This window comes from Sus scrofa, chromosome 13 (genome assembly GCF_054392235.1).
Source record: "Sus scrofa isolate SSC_HxYL_T2T_F1_AM1 chromosome 13, Sscrofa_HxYL_maternal_Yorkshire_Landrace_v2.0, whole genome shotgun sequence".
In the NCBI taxonomy this organism is placed as follows: Eukaryota; Metazoa; Chordata; class Mammalia; order Artiodactyla; family Suidae; genus Sus; species Sus scrofa.
In genome coordinates this window covers 131677080-131696614 of record NC_139395.1, presented here as the reverse complement: position 1 = coordinate 131696614, position 19535 = coordinate 131677080, and the positions used below count along the sequence as shown (strand labels likewise).

The window sequence follows — 19535 nt, the reverse complement described above, 5'->3', positions numbered from 1 at the left end:
GATTTGCACTTCACGTAGGTGGAAGCCAGCAAGCAGGGAGCGATAGCCTCAGTTCCGGAGTAGCAGGCTGTCACACCACATCACTTATGTCAGTCTATTCCCATAAAAGAGACGCGGTTCCATCAATCAGCTATGTCACTAGAATAGGAAGCATATAAAAATGATTCAAATGGGTAATTTAAAAACAAATCACAATTTGGAAATGGTTAACAAATGTTCTTCACATGCCCTGGAATGTGCAGAGAAGAGGGAAAATGATTGGTTTCTACACAAGCTTAAACACATCTGGGAAATGGGAATATTACTCAGCAAAATGAAAGTGGCGTTTGGGGTGGGACATACTCATGAAAGTCATCCTTAAATAACAATTGAATTAATGGATAAGTTGAGAAATTTGGAGGAACAAAAAGTTCATTGCAAGTTCACAAACTTATCTTGGGTGCTGGTAACCTCTAATCACTAGGAATAATCCCCCTCCCCCCAATAGGAAGACCTGCATCAGAAGAATTATCAACATAGGGTGGTAAGTTCAATGTGGAGCCATTCATGGAATGAGTAGAGAAGAGTAATTTTCCCAGCCTGAGGGAGAAAGACAGAGCAAGGATTGAGGTCAGGGAAGGCTTCCTCAAGGAGAAATGGCTTAAACAGAATCTTTATGGTTGAATCAGAGTTAACCAAATGAGACAGGACATCAAGGACATTTCAGACAGAAGGAATCACATAAACAAAGGACGGAGATTTGCAACCACAGCATGACTGTTAGGAACTACAGATTTTACTATTACCAGGATGAGTGTGGGATGGGAAATGGGGCAAATGAGTTTGGAAAGGTAATAGGGTATGAAGAGTTTTGTAAGTCATTTAAGGAGCTTGGCCTTTATCCTGTACTTAATGGGAAGCTGGCAGAGGATGATGTGATCAGAACTGAGTTTCAGAATGATCTCTCTGGCTGCAGGTGGAGATTAGGTTAAATATGGAACCAGACTTACTCAGGAAGAACAATTAGGGGATTGTTCCTGCAGTGTTGGCAAAGGATGATGAGGGATGGATCTAGGATCGAGGTAGGATAGATGGAAAGAATGATGTATAGAGAAATATCTAGAAGATAAAACCAGGATTTGATGATTGATAGAACATAGGAGATGATGAGGAAATGAGAAAAAGGATGTGGTTTAGATTTATGCCCATGAACTTGGCTTGGATGACTGAGGAAATGATAGAGAGTGTCAAAGCAGAGGTCCTCATGTCCCTACTCTTCAAGGTTCCAAAGGGGGGATTTTCATGCCCTGGTAAAGAATGGAGAGGCAGCATTCGTAGCCTCCCTCCCCTAGAAACATAGTGTCTTGAGCTCAGGTGAGGAGTGACTAAACTGGTGAGATAGGCCAGAGCCTGACAGTTAGGGACCCTGTTTACCTTTTAGGTGAGTTTAAAGGTCACTGTCATGTGTGGCACAATTTTCCCCCCATCCTTTTGGACTTGCTTTTGTTCAGGCCTGGTGTGCCTTGGCTTTCCTGTCTCCAAGTAGTGAGCTAGTTGGGGAAAGGAGTGTCCACAGCCTGAGACAAAGTGGGTTAGTGGGGCGCCCCTTCCAGGCTGTGTTGTCTTCAAAGCCAGGGGGGAGTGTGATGCTGTATTTTGGGTCTCAGACCTAACATCATCCTTCATACTAGGAAGCCTTATACTTTGGGGGTTAAAGTGCCACTACTAACAGAGTGATAGTTCATCTCCCTTTGGCTCTTTGTTCTTTGTGAATCTAATTAAAATGGGGTGGGAGGAGAAATAAGGGAATGAAGGCTAGTGTAGTTCACTGAAGTAGAACTCTCAGGAGGGTAATGACTACAAATTCAGTTTTGAATATGGGGGATACTTAACAGTAGATATAGAGCAGGAATTTGGATTTGTAATTTCGAAGCAGATCTAGTTTTGTCATGTCCTGCAAGGCAGTATGCTTAAGCTCTTTTAGAGAAGTCATGACTTCATGGTTCATGGTGAACCATGGATCAATATGGTGGATACAAATCAACATTTATACATGTTGACAATAACAAATAGTACATATGTACCCATGTAGGGAGCATTCTGCCCAAATCCTTTTGGAGAATCTGAGTTATTAAAAAAACTACAAGGCAAATCCAAGAACAATGTTTTGCATAAAATTTTAATTGTCCAAAAATGGTTTATTTTTACTCCAAGTAATAGTCAACACAGTGCAGTTTTATTTCAACCTCTATATTTGGATAGTTTATTAAGTTTTTGATATTAGTCCTGTGGTTCAGAAGTAAATTATTTATGAGGCTCTGCATATACAAACATGGATGTGAAGAGTGAAATGTGCAAGAAAAAAATTTTCTTCTTGGGCTTCACCCGTTAAAATTCAGATTCCCTTGATACTTAGGCTACAAGAAGAAAACTATTCAGGTTAAGGCAGGGTAAATGTCATTTATTAATTAATTTATTTACTCATTTGTCAGCCTTTTTAAGTCTTCATAAGACTTGAAACAAATGGTGCCAAGTTCTGGGGAATACAAAGTGAATAAGACATGTCCTGAGTGGCTGGGTGAGATATCAGTCATTACAATGCATTGTAATGAGACTCTTGGAGGAGTACAAAAAGTAAGCAAGTCAGTATGCTGGGGGCCAGTTTGCTAAAGGACAAGTTGCTGAAAGGCTGATGGCACCAAGATTAGCCAATTTGCCAATTTATTGAGAATCATTTTGCTAAATGAATAATTTTCCCACTTTACAGATTTAACAAAGACTTATTTTAAGGAGGTTTGTCTTAAGTATAGTAAATTAATATGACTGTATTTCTTATGAATATTTTAAGATGATATTTTAAAAATACATTCAATTATAAAGTATATTCTTATGAATGTATCATTTTTAGCAGTATTTTAAGATCTGTTTGATTTTTTTTTTTTTAAAGCTAAGTAGGTTTCCTAGGGAGGCTTAGTCTCTGTAAATATATTCTTATGAATATATTCATAGATCTTTTTGAATATATATATGAATACATTCTTCTAATAGATGTAACAAAAAGTTAGCATTTCATAAGGGAGCCTTTTAAGTTTATACTGATTTTTTTCAAGTCCTCTTTAAAGGCATTTACTGTTTTGCTAATATTTTAGCATCACTGAGATTCTTGTGGCAAATTTCATACTATGACTACTTTGATAGATTTGGCAGTTTTATCAGTTAACCAGAATTTGTTTCAACCATTTATGATTATGGTAATTGATTTTGGATGGGGATTTTTACAGCTTTTTGCAATTTCTGTGAGGTTTTATTTGAACAGTTTTATTTTGTCCTTATAACAAGATGTTTAATATGTCTCTGCTTTTGTCCTATTACTGGAACAGGAGGGATCTAGATAAAAATCGTGGGACCCTTTGCTGGGAGAAAGTTAACAATAGAATCAGCACAATGCAGTCTGACTAGCTGATCCTAGAGGGCAGAACCTAGGGGCATAGAAGAGAGGAAACCAAGGAACTGAGAGAGAGCAGTAGGACATGGCTGGGTTGGAGGAAGGCCAGAGAGTAGGGGAGACTAGAGGCAGAGGGTGTCTGGCACATAGGGATGGAAAGACAGGGGCAGAGAGACAGAAGGATAATGGCTTCAGAGACTGAGAGACAGAGAAAAAGAGTCTGAATACCCCAAATCTAGGTCTACTATAGCCTTTTTGGTACCTACTAACCCATAGAACTATGAGGGCTACAATGATTATATAGTTTTTAGTACATAACTCAATTTGATAAATTCACCAAAAAGGTTAACTGACAAATGGGTTAGTGTTTGGCAAGTTGGCTATCACTGTATTGAGCGTTCCTTGAACTGGGCATTCAGTGGATTGGTGATTTGACTCAGGACTGTGATTTATGAGCATGGCTGTGATTTTTTTTTTTTTTTTTATTTTATGGCATGTGGAAATTCTCAGGCTAAGGATCTAATCAGAGCTGCAGCTGCTGGCCTACACCACACCCATAGAAATGCCAGATCCAAGCCTCATCTGTGACCTACACCATAGCTCAAGGCAGTGCTGGGTCCTTAACCCACTGAGTGGGGCTGGGGATTGAACCCATGTCCTCATGGATATTAGTTGGGTTCGTTACCACTGAGCCACAACGGGGACTCCACATGACTGTGATTTTAATTTATGTTTCGTTAAACCAAGTAGGCCATAGCCTGGTTTAAGAGGTGATAGTTAAGGGGTCCAGTAATAGACTGTATTGAATCTCCAATGAGCAAACAATTGGTAAGAGGAAGGGTATCCAGACAGAAAGGGAGAGACTAGGGTAGCTGAGTGTGATTGGAGTCCAGGGTCCAGTGGGTGAGGGACAGCAGGTAGTGAGCTGGTTAGGTAGGCAGGGATCAGAGATAAAAGGTCTTGTATGTCTTCTGAAGTTAGAGAAGCCACTAAAAGAATTTAAGCCATAAAGTGATTTAATTAAGTTTGTACTTTAGAAAGATTACTCATGTTAGTGTTGGTGGTTGTATGGAATGGTTTGTACCTGGAGGCTAAGAGACTGACTCTGAAACTTTCCCAGCATTTCACGTGTTAGATAAAAAGAGGTTGAAAAAAAAGCAGTGTATAGGAGAAGAGATGTAGATCTGGGCCTCATTTGTGACCCAAAATAACCATGAACACTCTGGGTTTTAATGAGACTCTCTAGGTAGTCAGAGAAACAAAAGTCAGTTAAGGGTACTAGAACTCAGAGAGGCCAAGAAGATAGGTCTGCAAAGGGTCCTGAAGCTGTCAGAGAGATGAGGGGCACTGGCAGGAGTAGGAAAGAGAAAGGGGGAAGGTATGAATAAAGAATTATGTATATCTTCCGTAACTTGGGGGTGGCCCTTCAGAAACCCAGCCGTAATAACCATAATACTTAAAATACTGGATATTTATATTTATCTCTCTCTGGCCCAGTGAATATTGAGTTGCTCAAGAGTTAGAGCCAGACTTCAGTCACCTTTGCAGTCTCAGTCTCTTGCGTTTATTAGGCTCAGAAAGAATGTTCCTTTTATGTGAGCTAGAAATGGCTTCAATATGCTTAGGTTGTAAGGCAGCATAGGGAGGCTCGATGGCCAAGTGCAACCAAATAAATCAGTGAACCATGGCTAGAGCAGACTCCTGGCTTCACTCTTCCTATCAGTGCCCATTGCACTCTGACACGAACATTTTAGTATTCCTTCTGGGAAAACTTCAAGCTTTTCCAGCGGTGAGGACTGAAGGAAAAGTGCCTTCGGTTAGATTCTACGAGGTGAATCTATGGGGCAATGGATTGTTGAATGCCAACTTGGCTAAATAGGCAGAGTTGTTCCCTATTTGTTTCCCAGGAACACTCACCCTGTTATCTGAGAGATGTGCAGAGCTGGGAGTGGCACTGATTAAAGCAGCCATTGTTCTCCCTTCTGCCCACCAAACTCTCCTATATTTTTGAGATGTGCTTCTCTGTATGTATGTCCTCATTTTCTGTTAGTTCCAGATTTCATGGTTTTCCTTTGAGCTAGGAGGTGTATATTTATATGGTCTGACTTAATTAGTTTAATTCTGTTTTCGCTCTTTTAAAGCATGCATTCCTTTGGGAGAAATGTACTTTTGGGAACAAATGATAGTCATGCTTAATATATTCATTAACATGAGTTTTATCTATGAACCTAATATTATTATTGTCAACTTATTAATTCATAGGAAGTCTTATAATATCATTTTATGGATAAGAGAATGATGATGAGAGTAAAATCATGGAAACAAAAGTAGGAGTTAATTCTTTTCAGTCCTTCATTTAACTTATCAGATCAATTTCCCAATTATATTTAATTTCTAATCCTTATTTCTTTTTACCTAATCTGTTAACATATTAAATTTGGTAAACAGTATTTAGAGAAAAATATAGAGGGAATAAAGAAAAATTACAGGAATCATTCAGATAAGTTAGGGTATCCTTATAAGTTAAAAAGCCTTGAGAAATACTCCCTATATATTGACCACCTTATTTGGCTCTCCTGCAACAAGGGTAGAAATAATTAACAAAAAAATAGCTAGAATAACTCTAAATATGGTAGTAAAAATGTAGTTCCAAAGAACTCATGGGTGATAGACTAAGACATCATAGAACTCCTACATTTAGGACTGAGTGATAAGAAAAACACTATAGAGCAACCAATGGGATATGGCTAAAATAATACATAGCACTGTAATCTTCAATATTTATTTTAGATTAGATAAAAGCCTGAAAATTAATGTGCTAGGCATCCAACATAGGGAGTTATAAAAAGGTTAATAATGTTAAAGCATAAGGAAGGAAATAAGCATGAGTAGAAATAAATGAAAGATGAACTGTATTACAGAATCAGTGAAATCAAAGGTTAACTTTGTGAAGACTAATGAAATGGATAAGCCTCTGATGAGACTGATTAAGAAAATCTAGAGAAGACTCAAATATCATGAATTTAAAAATCATAAGTTTAGATACAGACTAGATTAGAAAGATAATAGAGGGTGTTAAAAACAACTTTATAGCAAGACATTTAAAAACTTTGTATAATTTACCTAAACATATAGCAGATTCTTACAAATGCATGGATTATTTACACTGCTTTGAAATAACTAGAAAATTTTAATAGTTCTAAATCACTAAAAAAAGGAATCATAAGTTTAAAATATCCTCACAATGGAAGTACCAGGCTCTAATTATTTATAGGAGAGTTCTGCCTATATTATACAAATCATTTAGAGAATCATATTCAGAGAAAGACTTGGTGACATAAAGATGTAAATTTACCACAAATGAATAGCTTTCATAAAATTCCAATAAAAACCACAATAGTTTTTTGGAGAAGTGGGGTAGGCATGACTGGACAAACCAATTCTAAAATTTACATGGGGAGTTCCTGTTGTGGCGCAGTGGAAACGAATCCGACTAGGAACCATGACGTTGCAGGTTCGATCCCTGGTCTTGCTCAGTGGGTTAAGGATCCGGTGTTGCTGTGAGCTGTGGTGTAGGTTGCACATGCAGCTCACATCTCACGTTGCTGTGGCTGTGGCATAGGCCGGCGGCTCCAGCTCCGATTCAGCCCCTAACCTGGGACTCCATATACTGCTGGTGTGGCCCTAAAAAAGACAAAAAAATAAAAATAAAATTTATATGGGAGTGCAGACATCTAAGGATAGCACATACACTCTTGACTACAAAAGAATAAAGTGTTCAACTTTTGTACCAGATATCAGATGCATTAGAATGACAAAGGTTTAAGCTCAAATGTGATGTTTGAGACAAAATGACCAGAATAGAGATCCAGAAACATATCCATACATACATGGAAACTTACAATATGGTACATGTGTACTTTCAGACATTGGGAAGGGATAAGCTGTCTAACAAAAGGTGCTAGGCAACTGGTTATCCATACAGAAAAAAAAAATGGGTGCCTAGTTCACACCATACACAAAAGTCAACCTCAGATGATTAAGGACTTAGTTGTGAAAGGCAAACCTACAAAATATTAAGAAAACTGCGCCTGAGTAAACCCTTAACTTGGGGTTGGAAGGGATTTTGAAGTATTCAAAAAACTGCTGATGACACATTAAAATTAAAAACATGATTATGAAAAGACATTATAAAGGAAATGAAAACACAAGTAAATTGGGAGAAGCTATTTGCACACAATAAACAGACCAAGGACTAATAGAGATTTTATAAAAGTTTTTAATAGCTTATACAGCATTTAAAATTGTTGCTGCGGGAGGGTTGGTCTGAGTATTTGGTCTACTATACTGTCAGAAAAGGAAGTCTCTGTTATTTTTTTTTCTCTCCTCCTTCTCTTTCCCTTCTCCTGGGACTTATCATTCATGTACTCTCCCATCCTTCCTCACAATTTCCACCTCTTTATACTTTCCCTCTGGTTTGAACATACTTCTTTTACTTAATCTTCTAGTTCTCTCTTTTTTTTTCAACCCAGTAGTTACCATTCTGTCTTGTATTAAAATTAGGAGTTCCTGTCGTGGGTCAGCGGAAATGAATCTGACTAGAATCCGTGAGGATGTGGGTTCAATCCCTGGCCTCGCTCAGCAGGTTAAGGATCCCTCATTGCCATGAGCTGTGGTGTAGGTCACAGACACGGCTCGGATAGGTCGTTTCTATGGCTGTAGCATAGGCTGACGGCTATAGCTCTGATTCCACCCCTAGTATGGGAACCTCCATTTACCATGGGTGTGGCCCTAAAAAGAAAAAAAAAAAAAAGTAGAAACAACTAGGGATTTTTATAAAGAATTCATATGTCAATAAAAAAAGACAAAAATCCAATAGAAAAATGGGCCGCACATTTTCTACTGGAACAGGCACTTCAGGGGAAAGGACTAGGGAAGTAAACTTGATCTCATTACTAATCTAAAAAATGTGAATTGAAAGCACAGTGCCCTCGGGATGGATGAAAACTAAAACCCCCAAACCTCTAGAGCAATAGAATCACATCTATAGCTGCTTTGGAAAGCAATGGCATTGCCTGGTGAGATAAAAGCCATGCATACCTTTGAACCAATCATTCCCAAGCTAGGTATATATCCCAAGAAATTCTTGTACACATGTATAAGGAGACATCAACAAGAAGTATTCTAGCAGCACTGTCAGTACAAAAAGAACTGGAAATAATGCCAGTGTCCATTAGCAGTAGACTAAGATGAGTAAATGGTGGTATATTCATTTAATGGCATACTACGCGGCAGCACAGCAGAGAAAATGAGCTACACCTCCTCACATCAGCACTGATAAATCATGAGACTATGTTTGGTGAAAAAAGGGAGTTGCAGAATAATTCATATGCTATGATTCCACTTATACAAAGTCTCCAAACATTCAGAAATAAACAGTGTGGTGTTTAAGCATTCAGATGTGACAAACTCAAGAAGAGCAAGGGAATAGTAAACAGGAAGGTAGTTATCTCTGGATCGGGGCTGGGATAGGGAGAGGGTGCTATTAGAGAAGCATCCTCATGGGCTTCAAAAATTCTGCTTGCTTTATTTTTTAAGCTTAATGAAGGGAACTCAGATGTTTATTATTTCATGATTCTCTGTACATGAGCATTTAATAAATGTTTCTTTGTATCAATTCAATAATAAAAGCAATCCAAGGAATATTTGATAAACACTCAGTTGTAATGTCCTTGTCCAATAACCTCTCTCTTTAATTTTTAAACTAGTTATTGTTGCTGTTGTTTTATTTTGACTCCTGCAATTTAGAAATTAGCCTTGGTTCACCTAAGAAAGAAGTCTGTTCAGAGAAGAAAAGCTGTTCCTTCTCTGGGCCTGTGGAATGGAGGATAAGGATAGAAACTAGAGTTTTGCATAGAACAGATGATCAGAAAAAGGACTGGTTTTGAACTGAAATAATGAACAAAATGTAAAATGGACTTCAACTTCCCTCCAGCCATAAAAATGAGGTTTCAAAATGTTCGGTGAACTTTTCCTTCCACTTAGTTGCGCTGCCTGTAGCTTGTTTCCTGATGTTCCATCTCTTGAGGAATCCCAGGAAAGCCAGTACCCTGACAAAGTTGACTCTGGTGTCAGAATAGGCATTGTGGAGTGGAGCCAAGTGTTTTTGGCTGCCTGGCTTTTGGGATGGTTGGGAAACACAGCTGGAGAAGCTGGACACACAGGGGCCAGGTTTGCAGAATAAGAAGCTAAGGGTGAAACAATTACCAGCAGTTTGGGTAATTATTCCAGGAAACCTAGTTAATTTATTTCCAAATAATTAACTTGAGGATCTTAATTATCTAGATTTATTATCAGCCATGATTACCATCCTTATCAACATGATTACTGCTGTCAAGAGCATCTTAAGAAGAACAATAGATGCTGTTTAAAGTCAGTTTTAAAATCTGAGTCTTGTCCTCTAAGAGTCTGAATTAGGCAGTGAAGATGGAGATGTGGTCAAGAAAGAGACACTAATGAACCAACATCAGACCAAGGATATTGGCTTAGTGGCAGATCCTATTGCTGTTTTTGTTGGCTGTCTTTCCGTTTGTCTTTGACTTTGTAGGCCAAAGTCATGCAAATTGATTTCATAAGACTTGGCATCCCCATCCCATAAATAAGCTTGCTGAAAATGATTTACTTAAAAAAAATGATTTCCTTGTAGTCAGTATTTTAATTATTTAAAATCAAGCATGACATCATACTTTTGAAGATAAAAGCATGAAAGTAGTAATTTAAGAGTTTTACAAAATCTTACTGGTACAGAATATGAAGCTAATTATTCATTCCTTTTAACCCCACAAATATTGCCAGTGTATCATATTCTATATTTAATACCCCTTTTGATATACAGCTTTCAACTCTATTTTAACAGTTTTCCCCTTGTGCACTTGGCTGTTCACTGTTGCTCCAAATGTCTCATGTTTTAAAAGGGTCTGTGCAAGGGAGAGAATACAAAATTGGGTTTAAATCTTGATTCAGTTACTGGCTAGTTGTTGGACCCTTGAAAGTTATTCAAACTCTGTAGGCCTCAGCTACCTACCCATTTGTAAAATGGGCATAATAATCCCTATCTTATAAATTAGAAGAGAATTGTTTATGAAAGCATGAAATACACAGTAATTGACTCTAGAATGTTATTACTTTTGTTTTATATATATATATATATATATTTTAAAGTGTTCTCATTCTTTATTCATGAAGTTACCAGGTTCAGTGATTAAAATACATTTAAGTAATTAAAATTGATTTTTTTAATGCACCTGAAGAGGTTTTTTTTTTTTTGTTATAAAGATAGTGTTTATTTACTCCAATCAACTTGGTTATCTCTCATTCAAGTATGACACCCACATCAGTGTCTTTATCACATGCCCCCAGAGTTGTGAATATTCACTGTAAATTTGCTTTTATTGATCTATTTCAAATTTTACATTTGAATTTTATTTTTTCTCTTTTTTAAGTTTTATTGAAGTGTATGTAGTTAGTTGATTTACGATGTTGTGATAATTCCTGCTGTACAACAAAGTGGTTCAGTTAAATTACTCAATGAGAATAAATAGAAGGTGAAACAAATACGTCATACTTCATCTGCAGTGAAAATATTTCTGTAGGGCAGCAAAAGCTCTGCTGTTCTGCACCCTTACTGGTAATGACTTTTTTTTTTGTTTTAAGAAATGAGGAAATTTACAAAATGTGGAATTTTAAAATTTCAGTCATATTAAAGATCTTGCTGAAAGATGATTCGACTTAGTTGCTTGAATGCACGTGAAAAATAACTTTGATTAAGCATTGAAAAAAAGCATGTGAAAACCTAGAGATGAAAAAAGATAGTGTAAATCTTCACTTGATCTGTTTGGGTCATGATGAGCACCAAGACTTTGATCAAACAGTAGTTGTTCTCTGAGCTGAAATTTTACTTAAACTTCATATTATTTTTCCACGATTAAGATAATATTCATTATAAAGCATTTGGAAAATGGAGGAATAAAAAAACATGCTTTTCTTTACAGGCTTTTTCCTACATACAAATATATTTTTATGGCTGAAATTATAGTTTGTATGCAGTTTTTCAACTTGTCAGTTAATATTATGCCAAAATATTTTCAAATTGTGATATATCACCTTCCATAATTTAACAGATTTTCTATAGTAAATATTAAAATTGCTCCCAGATTTTTGCTGTAATATATAATTATCATGAAGAATAATTTTGCTTTCAGAATTTTTCAAAGGACTTATCTGTACAGAAATACAGATTTTTAAAAGGAAGAATAGAAGTATCAGCTCTCAAAACTTATATTGAAGTAAACCTCTCTCAGGTTCTTCTTCTTAATGCCCAACACCATTTATCAATCCTGATTTCTATCAGATTCTTCAGGCAGGTGAGCCTTGGTTAAGTTTCAGTATGTTGATGTTGATGTGTTTAAAATTTAGCTTTACCAGTAGTTCCTGTTGTGGTGCCTCGGAAATGAACCTAACATCCGATGCAGGTTTGATCCCTGGCCTTGTTCAGTGGGTCAAGGATCTGGCTTTGCTGTGAGCTGTGGTCTAGGTTGCAGATGTGGCTTGTATCCCATACTTCTGTGGCTCTGGCATAGGCTGGCACCTGTAGCTGTGTTTCGACTCCTAGCCTGGGAACTTTCATATGCCACAGGTGCAGCCCTAAAAAAGCAACAAAAATAAAATAAAATAAAATAAATAAACTCACCAAACCCATTAATAGTATCATATCAATAAGATAGAGATGCAGAAGACAAAAAAGAAAGAAGCCAATATTTTTAAATGGCCAGAAAATTTTATGAAAGCGTTTACTCCCAAGTTGGAGGGCTGGGTTGAGCTGCATAATTGTCATTTTGTCTTTCATTGACATTGCATTTTCCCTTTACTCTTTTTTTTTTTTATTCTCTAATTTCTCTTCAACCCCAGACTATTCTTCCAAGATGTGAGAGGGTTCCATGGGCTTGTCTAACCTGTTTTCATTCTCTTGTAGTTTTTGCTTCCTTGTCATATGTCCAGTGCCTTGAAATATAATTTTAATCATTTCAGTTCAGTATTTATTGAGCATTTACTATGTGCCAGATACAGTGGTAGGTGGTGAAAATTCAAAGGAGAGTAAAACACAAATTCTGTGCTGGTCAAGAGGATGGTGGGAAGTTCTGACTGAATGGATGTCTAAAGGCAGAGATGGAATTAGCTAAGTGAACAGTGCAAATGTATGTGCATGGGCAAAGGGCATTTCTGTCAGAGAATAGCCTTTGCAAAATTAGGTGGTTGGAGTGAGCATGGAGAGTGCAAGGAGGAGGAAGACCAGTGTCTGAAACCCTATTCCCTCAATGTAGAGCCCACCCAGTTAATACTTGCAAAATATAAAACTCAGTTGCCTAACGCTTTCCTGTTGGCATCCCTCTGGGTAGTCAGGTTAAATGATTCTGAAAAGCCCCTGGAGTCCCAGTGATTTACCTTTTCTCATCGTGTCTGTAAGTTGAAGAGGTCCGGCCACTAGTCCATATAAACATCTTAGAGGATGTTGGTCCAGGGGCTCCTTTCCTTATGGTGGAAGACCTGGAGGAATGGCGAAAAGACCTAGAAAAGGTACATACTGAAGTTAAATCCATTACTTAAAGTTTGGGGAACTCTGTATCAACAGCAACTTATGACTCTCAGTGGATTGACCATCTTAAATAAGACCAGGTTTCTGTTGCTGTAGGGCAGTGTTCTCAAGCCTGGCTGCGCAGTAAAATCAACTGGGAATTTTTTAAAAAACACAGAAGCCTGGGTCCCTCCCTCAGAAATGCACATTCATTTTTTTTTTTTTTTTTAAAGCCTCTGAGCTGTTTCCAATGCATTGCTAATCACCACCTTAGGGAAACAGTTTTCTAATTGATGTTACTATCGTATTCCCTTCAAAAGGTTTCTCTACAAATATAATTTTGGTACAGTTTTGTATTCTATATTTTCCCAACATTTTGGTTTGGGTTTGGATACTAAAATGCTATTTCTCTGTTCCTCTTCAAACTGTTTTTCTTGATGTTGACAGATTTGACATGCTGGTGATGAAAGATCACTGTTTCAATGTGTTCTACTGTTGCCAAAGCTGTGGGTTCATCCCTTGGCTGTTGAGTCTCTGAGAAAATCACAGCAGCAGTGGTGGCAGGTATTTTCTGGCTCCCAGTGGCTAGATTTATAGTATCCAGAGTTAAGATGTTAGGAGACTGTTGTGTTCTTTTGGTTATGAGTTGACTTGGGGATTAGTTCTTTCATCTTGAAGTTAGAAATATGAAATAGCATGGAAGTCTTAATCACATATGAAAATTAAAATGACATTTAACAAATGGAACAAAGGAAAGAAGCTGATTTTTTCATGGATATGCAGTCACTCATGGTTTTCCTTTTGGTTGAGAACAATATTAATGGCGAGCCTGAGATTGGAAATAATATTAACTGCTATATATTAGATATTACAGGCCAGGCAATTTGCATATATTATCTATGTATAGATCATGAAACTTATATGCCTATATCTATGTTATGCTTATATTATGAAAACCCTGCAAAGTAGATGATGCAGTTATTTCCAGATTACAAATGATGTTTCTAGGAGATTGAGCCCTTTGCTCAGAGCCAGGTCTGCTTGTTTCCAATTCTCATGCTTTCTGGAGAAAGACACGTTATGGTCTAGCCCAGTGATTCCCAGTGAGTATAGGAATTACTTGGGAATCTTGTGACCAGGGAGATTCTGATTTAGTGAGTCTGGGGAAGGGGCCCAAAATTCTGCATTTCTAACAAGCTCTCAGTGATGCTGATGTTGCAGGAAACACTAAGCAGTTAGGTAGGGCTCAGAGCATGTGCTCAGTGGTTGGTTATCACCCTCTCCCCTCCACCCTTTTTTTTAAACTGACTAGCAGTGTGGCTTTGAAAAAGTCACTTGTATTTCCTAGGGTTTAGGTGTTTTTTTTTTTTTTTTTTTTTTTAAAGATTTTATTTATTTTTTTTAAAAGATTTTTTTTAAAAGATTTTATTTTTTTCCGTTACAGTTGATTTTCCATTATAGTTGATTTCCAGTGTTCTGTCAGTTTCTGCTGTACAGCAAAGTGACCCACACATTCTTTTTCTCACATTATCTTCCATCATATTCCATTTGTTGCAGTGTAGTTTTTTTAATTTGTAACATGGAAAGTTTGAAATTGATGACCTCTGAGATTTCTCTTAGCTCCAAAATTTTGTGACTCAGTAAATTGAATAATGAGTGGAAGCATATTTTAAAGTCATTGTATACTGACTTTCTGGAAATAGGTCTGGGAAGAGATCTCCTTCTGTAACCCCTGGGTCAGCATCAGATATAGAAAGAACAGAGACAGTGGAAGGTGATTCCAGTATAGATGCAAAAAGTCATATTCCCATCCTTGGCCTCCCAGGATGAATGGCAGGAATAAAAGAATACACTTGAATGGATGCCCTAGACAGTTTCAAAAAGATTTAGAAGTTGAATCTACTAGCTCTTTAAATGACTTGGATCTGGGATATTTAAAGTTATTTACGTTCCCTTTTGAACATCTTTAAAAAACACATAATATAGAATAGGGATTAAATTTGTTATTAAAACAAGTCAGCTTTCAGGAAATAATAATTTTAATGTAAGCTGAGTGAACTACTTCATAAAAATAAGAATTGGCTTAAACTTTCAGGAAGCTATTTCAGCATTTATTCTGGTGGGATCTTCTTAATGCTTTAGTCACTCCAAGGGTTGAGTTGGAGCAGACAAAGAAAAGTGGCACACTTTGCGTTTAGGTGAAGCAACACATTGCTGAGCTCCTGTCCTGTTACTGGTTATTAGCTAGCATTTAACAGACACATCATCCATATTAAAAATGCTTTGAAATCATTCAGAGTGAAAGGGGCTGTGGTGATTTTAATACACTTAGGATACTTTTCAGACTGTGTGTCATTAGTTCAGTTTTGTACCCTTGTTCTGTTGTTTGAAGATGATACAGAAAGGGAGAGATGAAAGATAGACTTATTCTAATTAACTATCTAAAGATTGTTGAAAAGGACTTAATGACTCCTTATTGACCGCTTATTCTAAAAAGTGGATTTGGAGTTTCTCCACCCCATTTTTCTTTCGCAAAGACAAACTGTTATTTAAAACATGCTAAGTTTGTTGTAAATTAAAATGAAAGGGAGTGTCTGCTTTAAGGACAATAGTATAATGGTTCCATGGAGGTTGAAAAAGTTTCAGGCTTCAAAGAAACACCCAGATGTTAATGGGAGCTGGTTTGGTGGTTCTTTCAGCTCAGATGCAGCCCTCATGAACTCCTTAAGTAATTACCTCAACTTTACTCACTTTATAAGACAAAGGATATCTCATTTGAATTGTTATTAGAAAGTGATATAGAGACAAAAAAGCACTTTATATAATGTAATTTGGAATTCTAGCATGAAAAAGAGATCTGTGTTAGTGGATGCACAGGACTTAGGCAGGGGGAGGAAACCTGGATCTAATCCCATCATAAATGACCTAGAAACTGGGGTGAACCTGGCAGAGCCATGACTATATGATTGCAGATGAGTATGGTCTGAAAACTATATACCCTAAAAGACGTAATCTAGACCTCGAAAGAAAGCCAGAGTCAGGGAGAATGTAGCAGTTTGTTTGTCTTAGGAATTGATAAAGGGCCCCTCTCCATTTCTCAAGCACACACACCTCAGAGGGTTTCTACCTCTCTGACTCAGTTTACACTTTCCCTCTGCCTCCATTCCTTGCCTAGTGAATGAGTTCCTCTGTTTCTGAGGCCATCTCAGATGACAAAAGTTTTCTGTGAAGACTTTTCTGACCCACACAAATAGCTTCCTCAACTCTGCTCCCATTCTTGATACTCACTTCTGTTAGAGCAAGGCAGTTGATCCTGGTTGTATGAAAATCTGCCCCTGTTGGCTTCCAGGGCAGGGCTGCATCTTTATGGCATAATGCAGGCAGGATACACAGTGACACACTGGTTATGTTTGCTGCCTGCCTTGATTATCTAAGTATCTATTATTGGAAAGCAAGACTTTAATAGCGCATAAAACATTGACAAGCTTAAACTGGTTTTGTTCCCTTAAAATAGGTTTTTGATTAAAATGTGGAGTTATTTTATAGACATGACATGGTGCATGTGCAGGACAGGAACCCATGTCTCCAGTATAACCCTTGGACCAAGCATCTTAAGTCTGTGAAGCTCAAATATGAAGGTTGCACCAGAGCCCTTTACAAAGTGAGCTTCGATAAGGAAAATCTGGCTTCCAGCAGCATCAATAGTTTATATAGACTAATTTAAGACTAGCCAATCAGTTACCGAGTTTGAAATTCCCCTAATCCTTTGCATTTCACCTTGATCCCTGGATCTGGGAGACATATATGAGAGCCTTGCCTCCTGTTTTCTGGCTGGTCAACCTCAGAATAAGGCTCTTTCATTTCCCCAAAGCTGGTGCCATTGTATTGACTTCTGTGCACTTTGGGGAGTGAGCACTTGCTAGGTAACAGGACCACAGGTACTCATGTTGGCCTCCTGTGTTATGACTCACTACTGCTGGATGTAGCTGTTGTATTGTATTCTCCCAGGTCCTCCAGATGCGAGGATGTCATCCTTCTTCCCACTTGCTACCTCCTCTCTTTGCTTTTCCTGATTGTCTTGCTGCCACTTTCTCTTTTCTTGACATGGACAGAAAGTTTCTATTGCTTGCTGAGTTATCACTCAATAAGGTTTTCTCTAGAAAGGGCAGCATGATCTAATGAAGATGTGAGCAGGAAAGTCAGATGGGTCCTAATTGATTGCCTCCTGGCATCACCACCTACAAACTGTGTGACTTTGGACAAATCAGTTTAGCATCTCTGCATCTAAGTTTCCCCAGTTGTAAAAATGGGAATAATAATAATGCCTTTCTGGCTTTGCTTGGAAGATTAATGAGTGAATAGTTGCAAAAGTACCTGAAGTAAATCAAGGCACATTTGTTTAGTTCTTTTTCCTTCTGTTAATAATTTTAAAAACAAATGAATTGGATTTTATCTTTTTTGTAAAAAAAAAACAATTAAGGTGCTTTGTACTTGTACATAGAGACTATTGTTTTTTTTTTTTTATTTTTATGGGTTACTGGCAGAAGAAAAACAGTTTTCCGAGATACTGAGATAATGAGATCTGAAGTACTTCCTCATGTACCTTGATACCCATGCTGAGTGAGAGGAGCATAAATGTGGTACCCCTGACACTGACTGGACAGTAGAATCAGGTGGAATTTTAAAATATCCTGGCACCTAGATCTCAAGCCAGACCAATAAGAATCTCTAGGTTGTGGTCCCTGGCATCAGAATTTTTTTAAAAGCTTCCCAGTTAATTCTGATGTGCAGCCAAAGTTCTTGGGTTCTGGTTTCACTTCAGCTCTTTATGCGGACTCCACCTGCTTCTAGAAGCTTCAGCTGGAGTTTTGTGAGTGCTTCTCTGTGCAGTGGCTTTTCACTTCCTGTCAGGCCTTGAGGTGATAGCAACAAGGACAGGTGGCATACCAGGCAGGGAAAGAGCAAAGTGGATGCAGTTTTCTAGTGTCAGTGGCCTTGAGCTATGCATATGGGATACTCTTAATGAACTCTGCTTTATTAAACAGCAAGCAGGAGCCAGCGGAACTATTTAACACCTAATTACATGTCTAATCTTGTGTAAAACTGTAACACTAATGACATCACAGCAGCAACTTAAAAGGTCACTCTAAGCATGGAGATCTAAGAGTGCTTCTAATGTATGAGACTTAATCTTTTGCAGACGGCAAATTATATGTTCTCAGTAGGAACTGAGTTGTTTTGGCTCCAGGGCCTTTGGCGGGAGAAGCCAAATGTATGGTGATAATTTTAGACCTAGTGATTTAATTTAGAAAACATTGGTACTTCTTATTAAGGGCATTTTTAAAAGACTTTGAGACGTTTTCTTACAAAATGAACTACTATGCCTTGTTTTAATTAATTCATTTGGATGTCCATTTGACAACATTTATGTGTGTTCTATGTGGCAGGTGCTGTACTGGGTGCTGCAAGCTCCCAAGCCACTCATTTCTGCTTCTGAATTGACAGTCGAATCAGAATAACAAATTGACATTTGTGTTGTTTCACAGCTGCTCTTTCTTTCTCTCTCTTTCTTTCATAGGTATTCTTTCTAAGGGTGCTATGATTTCCCAGTGGGTATGTCCAATAGCTTCTTGTCTTTCCACACCTTATTCACATTTTGCTAAATTTTTTTTTTCTTTCCTATTTTGGCTTCCCATATGACATATGGAGTTCCCAGACCAGGGATCAGATCCCAGCTGCAGTTGCAACCTCCACTGCAGCTGTGGCAATGCTGGATCCTTAATTTACTCTGCTTGGGCAGAGATCTAACTTGCGTCCCAGTGCTCCACGGCGGGAAATCCTCACCTTGCTGAATTTGGTATTTTTGGTTATTTCCTTTCTCTAAAAATGCTTTACAACCTTGACTTACAGGACAGTGCTCTGTTGGTTCATTTTCTCACTTTGTAGCTACGCATTCCTTTTCTTTGTTGGGTTCCTGTTTCTCTGTACACCCCTTAAATATTACCGTTTGGAAGACTAGCCCATTGTCACTGAGGTCCCTTGATAATATGTCTCATAACAGGAATATAAGGCCTTTCTCCCCTGCTTGATGCCCAAAAGACTGAGTGAATCATTCCCTTTGCTCCTCACTTGTAGAGGTAAATGTATCACTGAACACGATAGCCTCTTGGAGAAGTATCAAATAAGAATGATTCTCTGAATTTTTATTGCAAGCTGCTTTTCAGTAACAGAGTTGACCACTTTTGGACTTCTCTGGCTGGAGATGGGTATGGAAATTGCTTAGTGACTTCTGTCACACATGTGGGCCACCTGTTGTTCATGTAATTGTGATGTGTTTTTGTTTGATTTCTGCTTCAGGAAGACACAGCTCAAGTTAAATAGTGTAACTGTCTTTTCACCTGCTAGTGACTTAGCTCATTGGCAGTAACCCTTAGGACTCTGTTTACCAGGAGAGAGGATACTGATAATCAGAAAAGCAAG

The 19535-nt window shown here is 37.8% G+C and overlaps 2 protein-coding genes across 13 annotated transcripts in view; one reads left to right on the top strand and one right to left on the bottom strand.

The window, feature by feature from the left end:
• Positions 1-19535, top strand: part of LOC106505750 (uncharacterized) — a 742696-nt gene that overhangs the window by 70191 nt on the left and 652970 nt on the right. The gene's annotated exons all lie outside the window — the stretch shown is intronic.
• The window catches only part of KCNMB2 (potassium calcium-activated channel subfamily M regulatory beta subunit 2), a 313395-nt gene that overhangs the window by 74527 nt on the left and 219333 nt on the right, over positions 1-19535 (bottom strand). For all 5 annotated transcript variants that reach the window (XR_014824341.1, XM_084990362.1, XM_084990363.1 and 2 more), the window contains exon 2: positions 12926-13048. Coding sequence is in view for 4 of the 5 variants with exons in the window: in XM_084990362.1 (XP_084846488.1) it covers positions 12926-12981 (56 nt within the window). In the remaining variant the exon portion in view is untranslated. The remainder of the gene's footprint in view (positions 1-12925; positions 13049-19535) is intronic.